The following is a 25,347-nucleotide window of genomic DNA, read 5'->3' on the forward strand; positions in this document are numbered from 1 at the left end:
CACGCTCATCTGTACAACAATAGTACGCAAGTATAAACACCATGGGACCATGCAGTCGTCATACCGCTCAGGAAGGAGACACATTCTGTTCTCCTAGAGATGAACGACTTTGGTGAGAAAAGTGCACATCAATCCCAGAACAACAGCAAAGGACCTTGTGAAGATGCTGGAGGAAACCGGTACAAAAGTATCTATATCCACAGTAAAACGAGTCCTATATTGACAGAACCTGAAAGGACGCTCAGCAAGGAAGAAGCCACTGCTCCAAAACCACCATAAAAAAGCCAGACTACTGTTTGCAAACTGCACATGGGGACAAAGATTGTACTTTTTGGAGAAATGTCCTCTGGTCTGATGAAACAAAAATAGAACTGTTTGGCTATAAATGACCATTGTTATGTTTGTAGGAAAAGGGGGAGGCTTGAAAGCGAAGAACACCATCCAACCGTGAAGCACTGGGGTGGCAGCATCATGTTGTGGGGGTGCTTTGCTGCAGAGGAACTGGTGCACTTCACAAAATAGATGGCATCTTGAGGAAAGAAAATTATGTGGATATATTGAAGCAACATCTCAAGACATTAGTCAGGAAGTTAAAGCTTGTCGCAAATGGGTCTTCCAAATGGACATGACCCCAAGCATACTTCCAAAGTTGTGGCAAAATGGCTTAAGGACAACAAAGTCAAGGTATTGGAGTGGCCTCACAAAGCCCTGACCTCAATCCCATAGAACATTGTGGGCAGAACTGAAAAAGCATGTGCGATCAAGGAGGCCTACAAACCTGACTCATTTACACCAGCTTTGTCAGGAGGAATGGGCCAAAATTCACCCAACTTATTGTGGGAACTTGTGGAAGGCTACCCAAAACGTTTGACCCAAGTTCAACAATTGAAAGGCAATGCTACCAAATACTAATTGAGTGTATGTAAACTTCTGACCCACTGGGGATGTGATGAAAGAAATAAAAACTGAAATCAATCATTCTCTCTACTATTATTCCGACATTTCACATTCTTAAAATAAAGTGGTGATCCTAACTGACCTAAGACAGGGAATTTTACTTGTATTAAGTGTCAGGAATTGTAAAAAACGGAGTTTAAATGTATTTGGCTAAGGTGTATGTAAACTTCTGACTTCAACTGTATCTAACAGGCACAAACTTTTTCTGAATCTGTAGAATGCTTTGGAATGTTATTTTACCCTCCCCCACCTATAGCACGTGTTGATTCTATTTTGTGTACCCCATTCAGGAGAAGACTAACCTGGGCGACCTGCAGTTCCTGTTCTTTGACATGGTCCTGGTGACGCTGCTGGCTATCGTCATGGGGAAAGGGGGCCCAAGCACAGAGCTGCACCCCCAGCGGCCCCCAGCCAGCTTGCTGGCGCTGCCAGTCCTGGCTAGCCTGACGCTGCACACCCTACTTCTCATCCTGGGCCAGGTGTCTGCTCTGCTGATCACCACCTCCCAGGACTGGTAAGAACCATTTATGAATAGTGATTATGATCAGCTTGATTTGTATATTACCTTTAATACTGTATAATATTTAGGGCTGTCCCCGACAACAACCAAAAAAATCTTAGTCGACCGAGAGCCATCTGTTCGATTGGTCGACATTTTAAAACGTGTATTTTTCCATATATAGACACAGTCTATGTTTGAATGAATCAACTATATGTAGGTTACTGAGCTTGTTAAGACACAAATTACTAAAGAGGGCGCCAGAGATCAATATAGCCTAACCAGAAGGGAAAAAAACTGTTCCCGGCCATCCTCCCCCTGTTGCAGGTTTTGCTGTTAGGCTCCTGAAGTTATGATTTTCATATGCACATTTCAGTGGAACAGTTTCATTTATAAAGTCTTCATATTTCAAAATCAATGTCATGTGGTTCATCAAAATTCTATCTAAATGAAAATTATACAAATTTAAAAGTAACTTCCATTGCCAATATGTGAAAATAGCCTACATAAAGCCAACTAATAAAACAATTGCAGCCCACAGGTAGAAAATATTCTGATAAATGTCCTATAAATCACATTGGCTACGCATGGCCTGTCTGCAAGAAACTTAAAACATTGTATCAACTATTGTATTAACTTGGTCTGGTGGGAAGCTTGTGCTAGCAAACTTGCAACATTGTAGAAAATATTCTGGGCCCTCAGTTTCCAGCGCCAGTGAGCTCCGGACAGACACTGCAGTAGGCTATTTAGCGCAAGGGATAAGAAGTAATCAGGTATGCCTATTTTATGACGTTTCCACCAAATCACAGCATGACTTTTTTTCCCCTTTCATGCTCAGTGGTATTTGAAAGGGAGAGTTGGAAAGATTTTTCAAATAGGCTATGTTGGGGAACTATTGTCATCAGGGCCGGCAAAAATCTGCCCCCCCCCCCCAATAGGTTTGGCCTTGGGCCAATTTATTTCTCAGCTAAAAGTCGGGGGAACAGAACATAATAGCATCCCAATTTAATAGGCCTATGCTACAAATTAAACACAATTTTTAACACATCTGGTTAGTAGGCTATATAATCAGTTCAATGTCAATAACATAGCCTAATATATTCAATCTGATTACATTGATAAAATCACCAATGCCCTGGACGTTCTGCCGCCCTAGGCGAGACAAAAATAGTTACATCTTAGACATCCCTATGAATCTAAGCATGGCACCTTTCTACCCGGACATAGGCTGTACTGACACAGAAAACTGTAAACTTCAACTGCTGGCTACTCGTCCGTTGTATAACCCAATAACCCAGCTTCTCGTCCGTTGAATAACCCAATAACCCAGCTTCCCTTAAATCTGCCTGGGTTTAAACATACATCTTCTCTTTTCAGAAAGAGAAAAGCTCAATTAATAGGGACAGAATAGCAAAGTCAAATATATATTTTTTGTCTCGAATATTATAGGATACAGTTTTAGCTTCAGATTGTCATTGAGAGGAATCAATATATCCCTGTATGCATCGGAGTCACGTCTTTCGCGGGCATTTTAGAGCTTGTTTCTACCATAAGGCATCACCGAGTTAAGCATTGCTATAGAACGCTTGATATAATCTGGATACGTTTTATGATTTTATTTCCAAATATAAAGCAAACAATAGATACCCTTTGTTAAAGAAAAGGGCAAAAGGGATATGTGATACCCTCACTCAATTCGAGCCCAGGTTTTAGTAAAATACACCAAGCCCTTCCCAGACACGGAGGTATTTAATCAGTGCATGGGACAGTATTTGGCTATACCGACATCTATGAATAGGATAATTGTGTCTGTCAAACAGGTAGGCTTACTACTTATTTTTTGGAAGATAAAGAAATAGGCTCCAATTTATATATGCAATTCTATGTTTATGCCCATAAAAATGTTTGGTGTGCGCGTGCACATATAGGAGGTCCCTTACCAGGCAGAAGGGAATGTTACTTTAACCCCTGCATCGGGGAGTTATAATGTTGCTATCACTATGCAACCTACTACCTATAGTAGGAAATCAAGTTTCTTAATAATAATATCCCACCTGTTATCGTGGCACGACCCCATAATTGTTACAATTACAATAAAAAATAACACTTATATAACATATTTAACATACAGTTGAAGTCGGAAGTTTACATACACCTTAGCCAAATACATTTAAACTCAGTTTTTCAAAATTCCTGACATTTAATCCAAGTAAAAATTCCCTGTTTTAGGTCAGTTAGGATCACCACTTTATTTTAAGAATGTGAAATGTCAGAATAATAGTAGAGAAAATTATTTATTTCAGCTTTTATTTCTTTCATCACATTCCCAGTGTGTCAGAAGTTTACATACATTCAATTAGTATTTGGTAGCACTGCCTTTTAAATTGTTTAACTTGGGTCAAATGTTTAGGGTAGCCTTCCAAAACCTTCCCACAATAAGTTGGGTGCAATTTGGCCCATTTCTCATGACAGAGCTGGTGTAACTGAGTCGGGTATGTAGGCCTCCTTGCTCGCACCCGCTTTTTCAGTTCTGCCCAAAAATGTTCTATGGGATTGAGGTCAGGGCTTTGTGATGGCCACTCCAATACCTTGACTTAGCTTTAACTTAGCTTTAACTTCCTGACTGATGTCTTGAGATGTTGCTTCAATATATCCACATAATTTTCATCCCTCATGATGCCATCTATTTTGTGAAGTGCACCAGTCCCTCCTGCAGCAAAGCACCCCCACAACATGATGCTGCCACCCCCGTGCTTCACGGTTGGGATGGTGTTCTTCGGCTTTCAAGCATCCCCCTTTTTCCTACAAACATAATGTTGGTCATTATGGGCAAACAGTTCTATTTTTGTTTCATCAGACCAGAGGACATTTCTCCAAAAAGTACGATCTTTGTCCCTATGTGCAGTTGCAAACCGTAGTCTGGCTTTTTAATAGCGGTTTTGGAGCAGTGGCTTCTTCCTTGCTGAGTGGCCTTTCAGGTTACGTCGAAATAGGACTCGTTTTACTGTGGATATAGATACTTTTACCTGTTTCCTCCAGCATCTTCACAAGGTCCTTTGCTGCTGTTCTGGGATTGATTTGCACTTTTCGCACCAAAGTACGTTCATCTCTAGTAGACAGAACGCGTCTCCTTCCTGAGCGGCATGACGGTTGCGTGGTCCCATGGTGTTTATACTTGCGTACTATTGTTTGTACAGGTGAACGTGGTACCTTCAGGCGTTTGGAAATTGCTCCCAAGGATGAACCAGACTTGTGGAGGTCTACAATTTTTTTTTCTGAGGTCTTAGCTGATTTCTTTTGATTTTCCCATGATGTCAAGCAAAGAGGCACTGAGTTTGAAGGTAGGCCTTGAAATACATCCACCGGTACACCTCCAATTGACTCAGACTAATTGAAATCATTTATCAGAAGCTTCCAAAGACATGACATTTTCTGGAATTTTCCAAGCTGTTTAAAGGCACAGTCAACTTAGTGTATGTAAACTTCTGACCCACTGGAATTGTGATACAGTGAGTTATAAGTGAAATAATCTGTCCGTAAACAGTTGTTGGAAAAATTACTTGTGTCATGCACAAAGTAGATGTCCTAACTGACTTGCCAAAACTATAGCAAGAAATGCGTGGAGTGGTTGAAAAACTAGTTTTAATGACTCCAACCTAAGTATATGTAAACTTCTGACTTCAACAGTATACATTTTAATATTCCTGTAGAACTGTAAAACAGAGTAAGATCATTTGAGCTTTGGAAACAAGTGCTTTCATAAATGCAGAGTGGGCGTCATTTCGCTGGAGCAGTGTAAAATAAGCTTTATATCATTGACCCAGCCTTAACGAATTTAGTTTATTTACATATCGAATTTGATTGTCCAACATCAGTTTCAGCATTTATTTATTTAGTCTCCGCTTACACGGAACCCAAACCGGCTGCGCGCGTGCGCTATCGTGCATACATTTATTTTGCCCCCCCACACCAAACGCGATCACGACATGCAGGTTAAAATATCAAAACAAACTCTGAACCAATGACATTAATTTGGGGACAGGTCGAAAAGCATTAAACATGTATGGCAATTTAGCTAGTTAGCTTGCACTTGCTAGCTAACGTTAATTTGTCCTATTTAGCTAGCTTGRTGTTGCTAGCTAATTTGTCCTGGGATATAAACATTATAAACGTTATTTTACCTGAAATGCACAAGGACCTCTACTCCGACAATTAATCCACACATAAAACGGCCAACCAAATCATTTCTAGTCATCTCTCCTCCTTCCAGGCTTTTTCATCTTTGAACTTATATGGTGATCGCATCTAAACTTTCATTGTATTACCACGACAACCGGCAATAAAGTTCTTATTTCAATCACCCACGTGGGTATAACCAATGAGGAGATGGCACGTGGGTACCTGCTTCTATAAACCAATGAGGAGATGACTTTCAGCGCGATCTGCGTCAGAAATAGGAACGACTTCTATTTTACCCCTTGGCGTCGCAGACGCTCGTTGGCGTGCGTGAGCAGTGTGGGTGCAATAATTGAATAACATGGATTTCAAAATTTATTTTGCGACGTGTCTGGTCTGGTCAGCATGTCAGATTGGCCTCTCCTCTTCTGTGGTGCTGCATTGCAGTCAGTGATGTTTTCTCTCGGTAGCTGTCCATGGTTACTGAAATCAAATCATCTGAGTTTGCTAAGACACCAGCCTGATCTCCTGCTCCTTCTACCTCTGGAAACTATCTAGGTGGTCATGATACTTCTCATGCGAGCTGAGGAGGCGGAAAGATTCTTCCAGTCCCTGGTTCCATCCCTGACCAGCGTAGATCTCCGTGAATGGCCTGTCCTTGTAGGCTTGTCATTCTCCACACTGGTGGATGTACATTGCTGCACACTGTTACATTTCACCAACGAATTTCTTTGGTTTAGAGATTGTGCCTCTTTTCTCATAGTTTAAAAAAAATATTTGCTTCCTGATAGTTTTTGTCTCTTAGACATGGTAGCAAATAGTTTCAAATCTCTATAGATTACTTTTAGCTAAAATGATATCCACTAGTAGTAGCTAGCTAACGTTAACAGGCTAGGTTATGCTACTGCCTTAATCACTGATTGTTTTCGTCATATACAACCCCCCCCCCAAAAAATACAATAATTTAATTGGCAGATTCATTTTTATTAATATTTCACAATTGGATAATCCCATATAAACATACACATCACCATAGCTACCAATGATAGTGGGAGTGAACTTCGGGAGAAGCGGGAATGGGGTGGGGAGGGGAACTGCAGCAACGCTATGAGCTGGGGTGCCGCGTGCGGTGTAGTAGCCGATCAGGGGCGCCGGAGGGTGGCAGCCAATTGTCAAAATTCCGCCCCAAATTCAAGTGCCGCCATAGGTGGCTGCCTAATGGGAGTGCCGGCCCTGATTGTCATTATCAATGGATGTAAAAACAGACTTTGTTAACTTGCTGTTTGATGCGAAGAACAACATACTTTGAGAAGCTTCACAGTGATGGTGAGTTAAGAAAATCAGAAATAGTATCAGATCCCCAAATAGGTACATTTTATAGGCCTACATTTGCACTCAGGCCAGGTAGACTAGTCCTACTTCTATATGCGTAATCAGTTGCGTGTCCTTACTCAAGATTAACAAGAGCACTCCAAACAAAAGTCAATGAATAAAATGAAATAAACAAACTTTTCTCACAAGTGTAGCCAAGGTTGTGCACTCTGCAAACAACGTGCCCACTCCGACAATGGCAATGGTAAGACTCTAATAATAATATATTGAATGCATTAACAGAAATAAACCAAACAAACATTGTAGATTAGGAATTAACGGTAAATGTTCTACTGGTGATACTGGTGTGCCATCACCGCGGCCTCCGCAATGGATTCTGACAGACGTGAATCAGACAGTTGTCTCGTGTGCCATAATTGTTTTTATATAAATTTGCCACTGCTCGACTAAAAACAATCTTTGTCGACCAACAGCCTATCAATTAAACAATCAACCAGTCGACTAAATGTGGTCAGCCCTAATAATATTAGTAATTAGTGATGGGCGATCGAAACAGTATCTCAATATTATTTTTGCCGATTTTTATATATGATACTGACTCCACTTATCGATTCTAAAAATATAATTAAAAAACATGTTTTAATAATTGGTAAGTAGTTAACGTTAGCTACCTCTAGTTTAGTCGGCTGTACCTGCTCCAAAACTCATCCTATAGCTTGTTCTCCATGTTCTTTTAAAATGGTGAGCACTTATTTCCATGACTGGAAATATATATATATATTTTTTCATGGCTCTCTCTTGTCCATCTGAAGCAGACATATAGTGTGCAATATGTTTGGAACATAGAATCCCAATAAAATCTCAATACATATTGTATCAGCACCTAAGTATCGTGATGTCCCTGACAATTCCCAGCCCTATTCTTAATGACACAGAATAATGTTCTGATATTTTGAGGGGAAATTAAGGGGTTCTCATTGGAATAGATCCTTGAAGGACCAAAGGAATAATAAGAAGGGTTTTGGGTGTGACTCAGTCACATTGAGGTTTAAAATGATGTATCAAAAACACAGCAGCTCAATGACTTTCAACAAATGCAGTGCATTGTGGGGGAATGTCTAGGTAAATGAATATGAATTATTCCTCTCTTCATCCATCCTTTCAGGTTTGTTCCTCTGAATTCAACAATGTCAGGAGCAGCGAACCTGCCCAACCTTGAGGACACCAGTGTGTTTGACCTGTCAGGGTACCAGTACATCATCATGGCGGTGGTGGTGACTAAAGGATACCCCTACAAGAGACCTCTGTACTACAACGGTGAGGCACCAACCAAGGGGCTCCAGACATATCACATCATTCTTTGTGGGGTTCGGTAACGTTGTATGAACGTGCCTTGCAAATCAAAGCCACAAAAAAAGCACCTGTTGCTGGGTCTCCTTTCCCCTCCTTGATGTTCATTCAGTGTGCTGTAAGGAATAGTTTACTTGATTGGTTAATTTAAAAAGTGGTTTTAAATCCACTTAACCAATTTTGAGGTACTAAACCATCTGACACTTAGATTTGAGTGAACTTTCCCTTTAAGCAGTGAACTCTGATAATCACAGTAGCTGCCAAGGTCTCTTACATGATGCCCATATTTTCTCTCTCTCCTAACAGTGGTTTTTGTGTGTGTGCTGCTGGTCTTGTTCGCTCTGATGAGTTGGCTGGTGCTAGCTCCCATGCCTTTCCTGCGCAAGCTGCTGAAGCTTTACGACATCCCTGATATGAACTTCAAAATCCTGCTGGTGGCCCTGGCTGCACTCAACTTTGTTGTCTGCTTCCTATTGGAGGTACTGTATGCAGAACCAACCCTAGGGCCCTGTTCTAAAAATTGTCCTTCCTTCCTTGAGGTAATCTCACGTTAGGATTCAGCCCTTAGTGAGTATGGTTACATGCACACAATAATGCGATTTATTGTGGATAGTCAGATTAATATAATAGTTTGATTAAAACATTTACATGCTTTGCAAGAACGATTTCCCCCAAAAATCCTGTTTACATGGACACATCTGAAATCAGGCTACTTGATGGCACTCTGATAAATTCAGAAAAATCGGCAATCAAAATAAACGTTCTACCACAGCGACCATGTTATTTTCCGGAAGCATATTTTATTCTGAGTTTGGACATATAAAATGTGTATGTGAAAACTACTTCAGAGGCATACATTCAGTTGTTCCGAACTCACTTCACTTGTGCAAAAGTGGGAGGCTCACTCGGCTGGAGCTAGCACATGCGCAGACCAAATACACCGCAGCAAGACCGATTTAAGGTGTTTACTTGTCCTAATAATTAGAAATTTGCTTAGAAAACCAGGGGCCTCATTTATCAATATTGCGTAGAAACTATTCTAAGAAGAAGAATCAGAATCCTAAAACACGGGGCGAGATGTTAAAACTGTCCATTGTGCCAATAGATGGTATGCACTCACATGAGATTTGCCGTGATGTTGACAAATCAAAAATCAAATCACATTTTATTTGTCACATACACATGGTTAGCAGATGTTAATGCGAGTGTAGCGAAATGCTTGTGCTTCTAGTTCCGACAATGCAGTAATAACCAACGAGTAATCTAAACCTAACATTCTACAACTACTACCTTATACACACAAGTGTAAAGGGATAAAGAATATGTACATAAAGATATATGAATGAGTGATGGTACAGAACGGCATAGGCAAGATGCAGTAGATGTTATAGAGTACAGTATATACATATGAGATGAGTAATGTAGGGTATATAAACATAAAGTGGCTAGTGATACATGTATTACATAAAGATGGCAAGATGCAGTAGATGATATAGAGTACAGTATATACATATGAGATGAGTAATGTAGGGTATGTAAACATTATATTAAGTGGCATTGTTTAAAGTGGCTAGTGATACATTTTTACATACAGTGGGGAGAACAAGTATTTGATACATGCCGATTTTGCAGGTTTTACTACTTACAACGCATGTAGAGGTCTGTCATTTTTATCATAGGTACACTTCAACTGTGAGAGACGGAATCTAAAACAAAATCCAGAAAATCACATTGTATGATTTTTAAGTAATTCATTTGCATTTTATTGCATGACATAAGTATTTGATACATCAGAAAAGCAGAACTTAATATTTGGTACAGAAACTTTGTTTGCAATTACAGAGATCATACGTTTTCCTGTAGTTCTTGACCAGGTTTGCACACACTGCAGCAGGGATTTTGGCCCACTCCTCCCTCCAGACCTTCTCCAGATCCTTCAGGTTTCGGGGCTGTCGCTGGGCAATACGGACTTTCAGCTCCCTCCAAAGATTTTCTATTGGGTTCAGGTCTGGAGACTGGCTAGGCCACTCCAGGACCTTGAGATGCTTCTTACGGAGCCACTCCTTAGTTGCCCTGGCTGTGTGTTTCGGGTCGTTGTCATGCTGGAAGATTCAGCCACGACCCATCTTCAATGCTCTTACTGAGGGAAGGAGGTTGTTGGCCAAGATCTCGCGATACATGGCCCCATCCATCCCCCCTCAATACGGTGCAGTCGTCCTGTCCCCTTTGCAGAAAAGCATCCCCAAAGAATGATTTTCACCTCCATGCTTCACGGTTGGGATGGTATTCTTGGGGTTGTACTCATCCTTCTTCTTCCTCCAAACACGGCGAGTGGAGTTTAGACCAAAAAGCTCTATTTTTGTCTCATCAGACCACATGACCTTCTCCCATTCCTCCTCTGGATCATCCAGATGGTCATTGGCAAACTTCAGACGGGCCTGGACATGCGCTGGCTTGAGCAGGGGGACCTTGCGTGCGCTGCAGGATTTTAATCCATGATGGCGTAGTGTGTTACTAATGGTAACATTCTTTGAGACCGTGGTCCAGCTCTCTTCAGGTCATTGACCAGGTCCTGCCGTGTAGTTCTGGGCTGATCCCTCACCTTCCTCATGATCATTGAGCCCCACGAGGTGAGATCTTGCATGGAGCCCAGACCGAGGGTGATTGACCGGCATCTTGAACTTCTTCCATTTTCTAATAATTGCGCCAACAGTTGTTTCCTTCTCACCAAGCTGCTTGCCTATTGTCCTGTAGCCCATCCCAGCCTTGTGCAGGTCTACAATTTTATCCCTGATGTCCTTACACAGCTCTCTGGTCTTGGCCATTGTGAGAGGTTGGAGTCTGTTTGATTGAGTGTGTGGACAGGTGTCTTTTATACAGGTAACGAGTTCAAACAGGTGCAGTTAATACAGGTAATGAGTGGAGAACAGGAGGGCTTCTTAAAGAAAAACTAACAGGTCTGTGAGAGCGGAATTCTTACTGGTTGGTAGGTGATCAAATACTTATGTCATGCAATAAAATGCAATTAATTACTTAAAAAATCATACAATGTGATTTTCTGGATTTTTGTTTTAGATTCCGTCTCTCACAGTTGAAGAGTACCTATGATAAAAATTACAGACCTCTACATGCTTTGTAAGTAGGAAAACCTGCAAAATCGGCAGTGTATCAAATACTTGTTCTCCCCACTGTACATTTCCATCAATTCCCATTATTAAAGTGGCTGGAGTTGAGTCAGTATGTTGGCAGCGGTCCTAAATGTTAGTGGTGGCTGTTTAACAGTCTGATGGCCTTGAGATAGAAGCTGTTTTTCAGTCTCTCGGTCCCTGCTTTGATGCACCTGTACTGACTCGCCTTCTGGATGATAGCGGGGTGAACAGGCAGTGGCTGGGTGGTTGTTGTCCTTGATGATCTTTATGGCCTTCCTGTGACATCGGGTGGTGTAGGTGTCCTGGAGGGCAGGTAGTTTGCCCCGGTGATGCGTTTGCAGACCTCACTACCCTCTGGAGAGCCTTACGGTTGTGGGCGGAGCAGTTGCCGTACCAGGCGGTGATACAGCCCGACAGGATGCTCTCGATTGTGCATCTGTAGAAGTTTGTGAGTGCTTTTGGTGACAAGCCGAATTTCTTCAGCCTCCTGAGGTTGAAGAGGCGCTGCTGCGCCTTCTTCACAACGCTGTCTGTGTGGGTGGACCAATTCAGTTTGTCCGTGATGTGTACACCGAGGAACTTAAAACTTCTACCCTCTCCACTACTGCCCGTCGATGTGGATAGGGGGGTGCTCCCTCTGCTGTTTCCTGAAGTCCCACATCATCTCCTTTGTTTTGTTGACGTTGAGTGTGAGGTTATTTTCCTGACACCACACTCCGAGGGCCTCACCTCCTCCCTGTAGGCGTCTCGTCGTTGTTGGTAATCAAGCCTAACTGTGTGTCTCCGCAAACTTGATGATTGAGTTGGAGGCGTGCATGCCACGCAGTCGTGGGTGAACAGGGAGTACAGGAGAGGGCTCAGAAGCACCCTTGTGGGGCCCCAGTGTTGAGGATCAGCGGGTGGAGATGTTGTTACCTACCCTCACCACCTGGGGGCGGCCCGTCAGGAAGTCCAGACCCAGTTGCACAGGGCGGGGTCGAGACCCAGGGTCTCGAGCTTGATGACGAGTTTGGAGGGTACTATGGTGTTAAATGCTGAGCTGTATCAATGAACAGCATTCTCACATGGTATTCCTCTTGTCCAGATGGGTTAGGGCAGTGTGCAGTGTGGTTGCGATTGCGTCGTCTGTGGACTATTGGGTCGGTAAGCAAATTGGAGTGGGTCTAGGGTGTCGGTAGGGTGGAGGTATATGGTCCTTGACTAGTCTCTCAAAGCACTTCATGATGACGGAAGTGAGTGCTACGGGGCGGTAGTCGTTTAGCTCAGTTACCTTAGCTTTCTTGGGAACAGGAACAATGGTGGCCCTCTTGAAGCATGTGGGAACATCAGACTGGGATAAGGATTGATTGAATATGTCCTTAAACACACCAGCCAGCTGGTCTGCGCATGCTCTGAGGACGCGGCTGGGAATGCCGTCTGGGCCTGCAGCCTTGCGAGGGTTAACACGTTTAAATGTTTTACTCACCTCGGCTGCCGTGAAGGAGAGCCCGCAGGTTTTGGTAGCGGGCCGTGTCAGTGGCACTGTATTGTCCTCAAAGCGAGCAAAAAAGTTATTTAGTCTGTCTGGGAGCAAGACATCCTGGTCCGCGACGGGGCTGGTTTTCTTTTTGTAATCCGTGATTGACTGTAGACCCTGCCACATACCTCTTGTGTCTGAGCTGTTGAATTGCGACTCTACTTTGTCTCTATACTGTCACTTAGCTTGTTTGATTGCCTTGCGGAGGGAATAGCTACACTGTTTGTATTCGGTCATGTTTCCGGTCACCTTGCCCTGGTTAAAAGCTGTGGTTCGCGCTTTCAGTTTCACGCGAATGCTGCCATCAATCCACAGTTTCTGGTTTGGGAATGTTTTAATCGTTGCTGTGGGTATTATGTCGCCGATGCACTTTCTAATGAACTCGCTCACCGAATCAGCGTATTCGTCAATGTTGTTGTTGGACGCAATGCGGAACATATCCCAATCCACGTTGCGATCGAAGCAGTCTTGAAGCGTGGAGTCAGATTGGTCGGACCAGCGTTGAACAGACCTGAGCGCTGGAGCTTCTTGTTTTAGTTTCTGTTTGTAGGCTGGAAGCAACAAAATGTTGAGTCGTGGTCAGCTTTTCCGAAAGGGGGCGGGGGAGGGCCTTATATGCGTCGCGGAAGTTAGAATAACAATGATCCAGGGTTTTGCCAGCCCTGGTAGCACAATCGATATGCTGATAGAATTTAGGGAGTTTTGTTTTCAGATTAGCCTTGTTAAAATCCCAGCTACGATCAATGCAGCCTCAGGGTGTGTGGTTTCCAGTTTACATAGAGTCAGATAAAGTTCGTTCAGGGCCATCGATGTGTCTGCTTGGGGGGAATATATACGGCTGTGATTATAATCTAAGAGAATTCCCTTGGTAGATAATGCGGTCGACATTTGATTGTGAGGAATTCTAAGTCAGGTGAACAGAATGACTTGAGTTCCTGTATGTTGTTATGATCACACRACGTCTCGTTAATCATAAGGCATACCCCCCCGCCCCTCTTCTTACCAGAAAGATGTTTGTTTCTGTCGGCGCGATGCATGAAGAAACCAGCTGGCTGCACCGACTCCGTTAGCGTCTCTCGAGTGAGCCATGTTTCCGTGAAGCAAAGAACGTTACAGTCTCTGATGTCTCTGGAATGCTACCCTTGCTCGGATTTCATCAACCTTGTTGTCAAGAGACTGGACATTGGAGAGTAGTATGCTAGGGAGTGGAGCGCGATGTGCCCGCTTCGTTTGCCCCTTTTACGGCGTCGTTGTTTAGGGTCGCCGACTGGGATCTGATCCATTGTACTGGGTGGAAGGCAAAACACAGGATCCGCTTCGGGAGAGTCATATTCCTGGTCGTAATGATAGTGAGTTGACGTTGCTCTTATATTCAGTAGTTCCTCCCGACTGTATGTAATGAAACCTAAGATTACCTGGGGTACCAATGTAATAAATAACACGTAAAAAAACAAAATACTGCATAGTTTCCTAGGAACGCGAAGCGAGGCAGCCATCTCTGTCGGCGCCGGAAGTATATAAAACAGGACTGGCATGGGAGGTTTATTTCTTAGACTGGGTTAAGATGTCAATTTTGGGACACATCCTCAGTAGTGTGCCTTCGAATCAGTGGGTGTTTCGGCCTTTAATCACTAAACACCCTCATCAAAGGTGGCCAGCTAAAGGGTGATCAAGCCTTAGCTTGTGTCCCATGCCCAATTAAGATTTCCCACGGGACTATGCAAGGCAGGGGCGTCCTCTTCCCTGAGCCAGCCCTACAGCTGACCGCATACCTCAGATCTGAATTGGGTTCTCAGGTGGGGGTGGGGGGTCATGAAGTTATAGCCCAGCAAGGGTCCTTCCGTWTGATCCAGATCCACTGGCTGCCTCTTTCAGCTGCTTGAGAAACTGCTCTGACGGTCTGCCGCAGAGCCTGTCCATGGATTCCAAGTTCTTTCAGCAACCTGATGGTGGAAAAAGCCACGAATCCTCTGCATCCCACTTCAACTGGCCAGACTTTTGCATGTTTGCATTCCAGCCACGCTGAGTTGCGTCTCCTGCCAACTCTGTAACGCAGTTTCTTACGCTCGTAGGCCTCTTCAACAGAGTTTTCCCACGGGACTGTGAGCTCTATGATGTACACAGCCTTTCGTGAAGGGGACCAGAGTACCATGTCTGGCCTAAGGTTGGTAGAAGCAATCTCAGGTGGAAAAATGAGTTGCTGGCCAATATCGACAAGCATCTTCCAGTCCCGGGCCATGGCTAGGTGTCCAGTTTCTGGCTTCGTAGGAGGATGCTTGGGCCTTTTCTGTCCCTCCCGGATGAATGTTGTTGTTTTGACGGGATTGCTTGCTTTTGGAGGTAATGAATTGGTTGCACTTCTCTTGGTCTCAAGTGCTGCAGCCAGGCTCTTGAGGACCTGATTGTGCCTCCAGGTGTAGCGGCCTTGTGAGAGGCTGGTCTTGCAACCTGTATTATATGCCTGAGAGTCGCTGGAGCTGGGCAGAGGGGGCAGGTCGGGTCCTCGCCATACCATTGAGTAGGTTTTTTTGGTGATGGAAGCACATCATAAACAGCTCTTTATGATGAATCTGATGTTGCTTGCCTCCATTTGCCAAAGCTCACTTCAGTTGATCTTTCTCCTCTCCAGGCCTTCCCACCGCGTCCATTGCCCTTGTTTAGCAAGAGAGACAGCCTTTGCACTTCTTGCAGTCTCCTCCTGTCTGCGCATCTCCTCGACCACCAGCTTCCTGCGTTCAGATGTTGTTGCCTTATGGAACGTTGGTTTGCTTGCTGCCAGGCCAAAGCCTCCTCTTCCATGCTGGATATTCCCCACAATGTCTTGGTGTCTCAGGGCTGATGTTGCTTGCTGCACAGCCTTGGATGATGTCTATTTCCGTCCAGTTTGTAGGGGAGGTGCAGCCTTGCTAATGGTCTGGTCTTTGGAGTCCTTCAATGTCATCTGAAGTCTTACTTTAGAGCACTTGTACTCCTCCGTTAGACTTGTAAGAGGTAGTTCAAGGACCCCTTTGCCATAGAGGCCGATGTTACTCAGGCATCGTGGGACACCCAGCCATTTCTTCACGTATGAGGTAATGGTTCGCTCCATCTTCTCCACTGTTGTTATTGGGACCTCATAGAAGGTGAGTGGCCACATTACCCGGGGAAGAAGTCCAAACTGTAGGCACCAAAGCTTGAGCTTCCCAGGCAGTAGGGTCTTGTTGATGTTCTCAAGACCGTCGGCGATGTCCTGCATTACTGCTGCACTTGATCTTTATCCCGGAGGCTTTCGTTGTACCATCTACCCAGGCTCTTGACGGGTTGCTCAGACACCGTTGGTATCGGGTCATCTCCAATGCAGAACCTCACATCTTTAAGCTGTCCCTTGACTATGGAGATGCTTCGAGATTTGCGTTGCTTGATTTTCATCCGGGCCCACTTGATGTTATCCTGCAGTTTTGCAAGTAGCCGCCTGGTGCATGCTGCAGTGGTGGTCAGTGTAGCATGTCATCATGTATGCTCGGATAGGTGGGAGACGGAGCCCTTCCTTAGTTCTCTCACCGCCGACCACCCATCTCGATGCCCTGATGATGACTTCCATGGCCATAGTGAAGGCCAGAGGTGAAATTGTACAGCCTGCCATTATGCCRACTTCCAAGCGCTGCCATGTTGTTGTGAAGTCAGGTGTTGTGAAACACAATTGCAGGTCTTGGAAATAGGCCTTTACCAGTGTAGTGATGGGTTCTGGTACGTGGAAAATGTTGAAGGATTCCCAGAGGAGTTCATGGGGAACTGAGCCAAAGGCATTGGCCAGGTCGAGAAAGATGACAGAGGTCTCTCTTGTCCTTCTTAGCTGTTTGGATCTGGTGCCAAATCATACTAGTATGTTACAGGCAACCAGAGAAACCAGGAATGCCTGCTTTCTGTACAGATGTATCAATGTACTTGTTCCTTTCCAGGTAAGTGGACAGCCTCTGTGCTATTATACTGAAAAAGATCTTCCCTTCGACGTTGAGAAGGGCGATTGGTCGGAATTGACTGATGTCTGTCGCATCCTTCTCTTTCGGGATTAGCACACCACCAGCCCTTCGCCATGCTTTTGGTATTATTTCCTTCTGCCACAATATCCTCATGAGCCTCCAAAGAAAGCGTAGAACATCCGGGGCGTTCTTGTAGAGCTTGTATGGTATTCCATTAGGCCCAGGAGCCGAGGCCGCTCTTGCTCGTCGTGACAACGTTCTCTACTTCCTTCCATTTTGGAGGGTCAGTGTCCAGATTGAATTCTGGTGGTTGAATAGGTGGGATGTCATGTGGGATGATTATCTGCTCATGCCTTTTCGTGTCCTGGTGGACCTTTTCCAGATGTTCTTCCAGTTCTGGCTTTGGAGTTTTTAGGATTCCGCACTTTTCCTTTGCGWAGAGGTCTTTGACAAACTTAAAGGGTTTTTTATAGAACCGTGTTCTTGAGTGTTCCTTCTTCCTACGAAGTTTCCTTAAGTTTTCCGCTCTTCGCAAGGTTGCCAGCCGACATTTGATGTCTGCTTGGAGTAGCATGAGACCTTCTCTCTCTGCATCAGAGGCCTTCTTCCACTGCTTTCTCAGCTGCCTTCTCTCTCTGACAAGTATCTCGATCTCTTGCTGCCTCCTAGATTTGACTGGCGCGGGTGGTGTCTTGCCACTTCTCCTTTTGTTTACTCCAAAGCTCTCTTCTCCGTAGTGGTAGATAATGTCTCCCATCCTTTCAAGCTTTTTCTCTGCTGTTCCTACCTGTTCCAATATTTTTGTCAGGTCGTTGTTGATTGTTTCCCACTCTCTCTTTTCAACAGCTTTGGGCCACTTCACACCTGGTCTGTGCCCTTTGATCTTTTCCTGTTTTAGAGGTCTCTGTGGTTGGGTGAGTTCATCCACCGGCATTTCTGTGCTTGTGTTATCCTCCTCCGTTACAGGGGTGCTGATGCTCTGCGAACTTTGGTTTGCGTCCCGTCGCTGTGCTTCATTCGACTGTTTTGACTGGCTGCTTCGTAAGAAGTACTGGTCAATGCGAGGTCCCTGTCTCTGCTCTCCCAAGCACCTTTTCCTCCCTTGATGGATCCTTAACCCCCTTGCCGATGTTACTCTCTCCCAACCACAGATGCACACCTGAAGTGTGTGTCCTGCTGCTGTTATGGTTGTCTCATGGGCTGTGTTCCTACTCGTAGTCGTTTCCGTTCCTGGGTCCGTAGCAGTGTGATCAGTCGTTGAGCCATCTTGCGCCCCAGCTCTTGCAGGCTCTAGGGGTATGTTCCTTTGTTGACTTTCAGTAGCACTTAGCGGGTGTCTCCAACATACTGAAACAGCGTCGGAGACTGCCAACATGGGTACCTAGCCCATGACAGCCCCAGTGGGGTCTATTCCCCAAATCTCAAATCTCTGCCAAATCTCTAATTCAATTTCCCATTATCGCAGTCTTTTATAGTATTTCAACAACGATTTCATTTTCACACGTGCCTCTAATTGAACAAATTACTGTACTTTATATGGATTATTCTTATTAGGGCTGTCCAACTAAAATTATTTTGAACATTTGATTGTTTGAAAAATATATATAATTTTTCCATATAGACACAAGCTATGTATTTAATAGAATCAACTATATATGCATTGAGCTTGTCTGATGCTTTAAGCATACTGTTTGATGAAATAAGACACAAATGACCCAGCAACATTAAGGAAGTTATATACAATTTAAAATACAACATGACATTACATTTTTGTATTTATTAGGGATCCCCCATTAGGTACTCTTCCAGGGGTCCAAACACATTAAGGCACTTACATCATATAACATTATTACACCACTACATATCTACAATGTATGTGTGTGTAGAGTGTGTGCTAGTGCTTGTGTGCGTATGCGTGTGTCCGTACCTGTGTGTATCTTCACAGTCCCCGTTGTTCCATAAGGTGTTCCATAATCTGATTCTACTGCTTGCATCAGTTACCTGATGTGGAATAGAGTTCCATGTCGCACTGTGTGCCCCCCATAATCTGTTCTGGACTTGGAGATTGTGAAGAGACCTCTGGTGGCATGTCTTGTGTGGTATGCATGGGTGTCCGAGCTGTGTGCTAGTAGTTTAAACAAACAGCTCGGTACATTCAGCTTGTCAACACGTCTTACAAAAACAAGTAGTGACGAAGTCCATCTCTCTTCCACTTTGAGCCATGATAGATTGACATGCGTATCATTAATGTTAGCTCCCTGTGTACTTTTCCTAAGTCCCTCTTTGTGGCACCTGACCACACTACTGAACAGTAGTCCAGGTGTGACAAAACTAGGGCCTGTAGGACCTGCCTTGTTTATAGTGTTGTTAAGAAGGCAGAGCAGCGCTTTATTATGGACAGACTTCTCCACATCTAAGATACTGTTGTATCAATATGTTTTGACCATGACAGTTTACAATCCAAGGTTACTCCAAGCAGTTTAGTCACCTCAACCTCCTAAATTACCACATTTATTATAAGATTTAGGTTTTAGTGAATGATTTGTCCCAAATACAATGCTTTTAGTTGGAAATATTTAGGACAAATGTATTCCTTGCCACCAATTCTGAAACTAACTGCAGCTTTTTGTTAAATGTTGCCGTGATTTCACTCGCTGTAGTAGATGACGTGCATAGTGTTGAGTCATCCGCATACGTAGACACACTGGCTTTACTCAAGGCCAGTTGCATGTCATTAGTAAAGATTGAAAAAGTAAGGGGCCTGATTCTACCAGGATTATGTTGGAGATGCTTCCATTAAAGAACACCCTCTGTGTTCTGTTAGACAGGTAACTCTTTATCCACAATTTAGCAGGGGGTGTAAAGCCATAAAACATATGCTTTTCCATCAGCAGACAATGATCGATAATGTCAAAAGCCGCACTGAAGTCTAACAAAAAAGCTCCCTCAATCTTTCTCTCAGCCAATCATCAGTCATTTGTGTAAGCGCTGTGCTTGTTGAGTGTCCTCCATATAAGCGTGCTGAAAGTCTGTCAATTTGTTTACAGTAAAATAGTATTGTGTCTGGTCAAACACCATTTTCCCCAAAAGTTTATTAAGGGTTGGTAAAAGGCTTATTGGTCGCCTATTTGAGCCAGTAAAGGGGGCTTTACTATTCATGGTTATCGGAATTACTTTTGCTCCGCTCCAGGCCTAAGGACACACTTTCTTATAGGCTTAGATTGCCACTCCTATTTGCCATATCTTCAATGTCAGCCGCTATTATCCTCAGTAATTTTCCATCCAAGTTGTTAGATCCCGGTGGCTTGTCATTGTTGCTAGATAAACAATTTAACTTCTTCCACACTCACTTTATGGAGTTCAAAATTACAATGCTTGTCTTTTTAATAATTTGATCAGTTATACTTGGCCCCCCCAAAAATGAAATGCTAATTTGGCTATCATAAAGAACTACACATGCCATGTTGGTCTGGACGAGACTGCCGAATCGAGGAAAATGTAAGAATCTCTGGATTAACTATCTAATGTTAGCTAAATGTAGTAATGAATAAATTGGCAAAATGTCTTTAAATTGACAATTCTGTGAATGGTCTTGTGCAAGTTATGTATTTTTGTTTACTTTGATGCTCATTAGTATTTTCAAATCTGAATGTAAATAGAGCCAAATATATTGACATAAGTAGATAGATACTGCCATGGTGAGCCTATACGAAACACAGCCCTTATTTTAAGTCTTTCTAAATATCCTCTATGGGAAAAATTAATGGTGGATAAACAATTAGAACCATTTCCCTGTTTGACAGCTAGGTTTTATGCGTATTAGGACACACACCTCCACTGTGGGGCTCTATAGGCTACACAAGGTATTCAGCAACGTTTTTTCTCATGTGAAATGCCAATTTATCTTGCCAGTTATGGTTTTCATGTGCACAGTTTAATTTAAATTTATAACGTCTTCGCATCTTAAAATCATTGTCATCTAAATCTAAATGATAATGATAAACCTAAAATAAACATTAAATGATAATGATAAACCTAAAAAGTAACTTCTATTGCCAACTATCTAAAAATTGCCTATAAAGCAAACAAATAAGACCATTGCAGTCTGCAAGTAGAAAATATCCTGATAAAAATAAATATCCTATAAATCCCATTGGCTATGCATGGCCCTGTCTGCAACGAACTTGAAACGTTGTTTCAACTATCTTGGGCCGAAGGATCAGAGAATTACATTTTTCCCTTTCACGCTGAGTGGTTATCGAAAAGGAGAGAACTGTAAAGATTTTTGAAATACATTGAGGAACTATTGTCATTCTCAATGGATATAAAAACAGACTTTGTTTGCTTGCCATTTGAGGTGAAGAAAACATTAGCCTACTTTGAAAAGCTCCACACCTCATTAGTGGTAGTGCGTTAAGCCAATCAGAAATACTATCAGATCCCCAAATGGAAACATTTATATGCATACATTTGCGCGCATATAGGCCTACTTCTACCTGATTGTGAACGTCCTTACTCAACATTGACAGGAGCGCTCCAAACAAAAGACTGACTAAATTGACTTGTTTCTCAAAAGTGTAGCATAGCTTGTGTACTCTTCAAACGATATAATAATATATTGAATGCATTAACAGAAATTACCGTAACCAAACAAACACAGATTAGGAATTAACGGTAAATGTACTACTGGTGATATGTAATGGGGAATTGATAGACGCAAACAATTCACACAATGATGTTATGAAACAATGAATGTACACAAATTGGCGGGAGAGCGCGCATTCTGGAGAGAAAGGTGCATTTTAGCCACAGTACACTTCTTCTTGTACTGTGCCATCCCCGTGGCCTCCACAATGGATTAAAGACAATTTATGCTTGAGACGTAAATATGGTTGGTTGGCTTCGTATGGAGGGTGTGACGCAATTGCGGAACCTCTGGAGGTCAAATCAAGGTGGAGGGCTCCTTATAGCTCCGCATTGACATGATTGGTTGATGGTAGGTGTGGTGCGGGAGGTCCTGTATGAACACGAACTCACTTTGACAATAGCTCTACTCCGCGATGTGCAAAATGTATGTTTGCTCAGACTTCTGCGGAGGCCTCATCACAGTAAATGCTGTACGGCCACTGCAGATGTCAGATTGACCATGCAGAGCCTTTGTCTCAGTCTCCGCTATGGAGTAGTTCACTAAGATGGGCGCAAATAAGACAGGTCTCTCGTGTGCCATGAAAAAAATAAGATTTGCTTGGTTGACTGACCAGTCGACTATTTGGGTTCAGCCCTAATTATTATCGTAGCAAATTCACTGTGGTCAAATTATGTGATATAGCCTGACAAGATACAGTATGTTGCATGAATTCACAATGAAAATGCAATGAAGTACAAAAAATGTATATTATTACTCACAATTTCACACATTTTCCCCATTCTACGCTTGACAAATAGTTCCCTTATTCCACCACTTGGCACTGTGCCTACGCATGGCTGTGCGTGAAATGTATGCACTCAAGCAAATGTTCATATTGATAAATCACATTTTGTGTGGAAATGATCCCAGACATGGTTTACGCAGATTTGTGCCAACGCATGGTTGATAAGAGGCCCCATATGCTTACTTTGAACTTGACCATAAGCCAATTAAGATAAGCAGAGTAAGGTGTTTACATGACTATTGCATAATCTGCATACTGCCATAATCAGTTTAATATCAAATTATTACTATGCATTTAAACGTACTCAATGACTGTGTGACTATCCTACTGGCTCTCCTGTAGATGCTGATAGACCGAGGTATGCTGAACTGCCTGCGTCTACTCCGAGGGAGGCGCCAGTCCAAGAAGCAGTACAAGCGCCTAGACGTCCTCCTGTCAGACTCTCCCTCCTGGCCCCCCCTGGACCAACCACTAGTCCCGCCCCAGTGCACAGTCATTGGCCTGAGCTAGCATCAGCCTCTCCTCCCATTGCACAATATTGAGAGATTCGATTATCTGGCCCAGGTTGCATCGGTGGGAGGAGTCTAAACCGATAGCATTAGTTTTGGAACCGTGCTGCCTCCCGGGCATGAGTCAGCCAAGTGCCCAACTCTGTCCGATGGCGAAGTCGGCTCAAAACAAAAGTGACGTAGGTGAAGCACGTGAAGTAATGAGTAGGATTCTGTGTTCACATGTAAAAGTGATTGCTTTAGATTAACGCTTTCTGTCTTCCCAATGAACGTTCGAAAATTCTAACATTTTATCGATAAACCATGCTCTATTGTTGACATGACCGAGCGGTGCAGATTACTCTTCAATTTGATAAAGGCGCTCGTCCCTCACCGCTTTCGCCCATTTACATCACAGGCCATAGACCGGTGAACCGTGGTTAATTTTAATCGAACTCTCTCAATATTTCCCCAGCCAAAGAGTGCCTAGGATCTGAGCCACATCCACAATGTCGCAGTGAGGACAGTGGACAAACCTCTGAAGTATGTTTCACACATTTTTCCTTTTCAACAGCAGTGTGAAGTACAATACTGTGCCACTGGACTGCCGAGTGGTGCAAGGCACTGCATCTCAGCGTTAGGTGTCACTACAGACCCTGGTTCGATTCCAGGCTGTATCACAACTGGCCGTGATTGGGAGTCCCATAGGGCGGCGCACAATTGGCCCAGCGTCGTCCGGGGTAGTCCATCATTGTAAATTAGAATTTGTTCTTAACTGATTTGCCAAGTTAAATAAAAAAATACCAGCCAGTGATATAAGATTATGAAAAGCTCAAATGTTCAATAGTATTAGGAATAAAACTATTTTTTAAATGTTCTTGTCAGGTTGTATTTATGTTTCTCAGAGGTAGGTGGTTGCAACACAATAGAGAAAAGTGAAATGTTTACAAGAGAGCTAATTTGATCCCATTAATATGTTCAATAGGGGACTCCAATGGACAACAAATGTGGATGATATACGTATCATTTCTGTGGTGAAATCAATATCACTTTAAACTGTCATGGTCATTTTGAGATATAAAGAAAAGCAGTAGATTATTTTATAAATCATTTAAATTTAAATTTAAAATTTACAGGCAGTTTTGTTCTCACTCAGAGCTTTACAAACCCTGTTGATCCTGTCTCTCCCTCTTAGTGCAGACAGAGGACTTTCAGAAAAACCTTAATATCCAGGGTTACCCTCTGGCATGTAAAGTTTTCACAACCAACATCGGATGAAAACTGAATTGTCAGTTGGGAGGCGATGTTACTGAACACTAGGTGAATGGTTGATACAGTACTATGAAAAAGTATTTTCCCCTTTAATTTGCTCTACTTTTGAATAGAGCATCAGAAAGGGGGCAAATACTTTTTCACATTTCTATCTGCAGCAGTAATGTGGCTGCTAAAGAGGCAACTGGACTCCCCTGAGTTCTTTGGAATAGTTTGCTGATATTCCTCCATTCAAATATCATCATGGCATACTGAAGAGGCCAGAGGCTGTCCACCTGACAGACTTGGGCTGACGCTCATGGATTCCTTTCATTCCAAACATACATTAGTTTAACATTTGGGCACACTTTCAGATATCGGTGTAGCATTAAGTTTAAAGTAGGTGCTCACTAAAGCTTTTATGGACATCAGTTTTTTTGCATTCGATCCCTCCCCAAAATACAGTCTGACATTGCACCCAAGTTCCTACTTCAGTGAAGTGCATTAGAAGAAATGAACGCAGTTGACAGTGTGTGTATGTATGTGTATATATATATATGTAATGGATGAGCCATGAGGGGAGAACATATGCATTTAGATTCACAGCACATCCCATAGAATTGGAGGCCTTTTGTATTTTTTTACACCCTACTATAACCCCTTAGAGGGTGCCCAGCCATTTCATCTTCCTCTTAATTACTCTCCCCATGTCAGGATGGCCCCTCTTCCACTTATCTGTTTTGGTGAAAGGCTTGTGTGCCATCTAGGCATGCTGGTTGGCAGACAGCATGATTTCTTTGATTGGTCCTCTGGGGGTGTGGTGGAATTTGTAAGCCCTGGTCTGGAGGTACGGAGAAGACCAAAAACAGTGGTGCTTATGTACAGTATAAATTATGTGATCATCTACAAAAATATTGCTTTAGTCAAAGTTGGGCTTCCAAAATATATGTAGCAGATAAATGACAAGATACCCAGACTTTGTTTACTCAAGTTTACAGAATCAGAGATTGATGTCRGATCCGAACAGCCACATGTATACACACATACAGTAGGCCTATACTTGAGATTAACAATTGTATCATGGCAGCTGTGCAGTGTACACCATTTTGCCCTGCACTGTCAACTGGTAACAGCCTGCATAAGGTATTTATTTACCCGTCTGCATTCAGCTTTTCCTGAGGCCACTCTTCACGGCTGGCGCTGCCTAGTATTCTCTTCCTGGCCTTCGCGTATGCCTC

At 43.2% G+C, this 25,347-nt stretch overlaps 1 protein-coding gene across 4 annotated transcripts in view; it reads left to right on the forward strand.

Annotated features, from left to right (window-relative positions):
* atp13a2 (ATPase cation transporting 13A2) overlaps window positions 1–23,735 on the forward strand; it is a 45,486-nt gene extending 21,751 nt beyond the window's left edge. For all 4 annotated transcript variants that reach the window (XM_024005761.2, XM_024005763.2, XM_024005762.2 and 1 more), the window contains exons 26-29: window positions 1,248–1,471; window positions 8,130–8,281; window positions 8,621–8,793; window positions 22,713–23,735. In XM_024005761.2, the coding sequence (XP_023861529.1) occupies window positions 1,248–1,471; window positions 8,130–8,281; window positions 8,621–8,793; window positions 22,713–22,880 (717 nt within the window). In that variant the 3' untranslated portion in view covers window positions 22,881–23,735. The remainder of the gene's footprint in view (window positions 1–1,247; window positions 1,472–8,129; window positions 8,282–8,620; window positions 8,794–22,712) is intronic.
* The last annotated feature ends 1,612 nt before the right edge of the window (window positions 23,736–25,347 follow it).

Source organism: Salvelinus sp. IW2-2015, linkage group LG17 (genome assembly GCF_002910315.2).
Source record: "Salvelinus sp. IW2-2015 linkage group LG17, ASM291031v2, whole genome shotgun sequence".
Classification (NCBI taxonomy): domain Eukaryota; kingdom Metazoa; phylum Chordata; class Actinopteri; order Salmoniformes; family Salmonidae; genus Salvelinus; species Salvelinus sp. IW2-2015.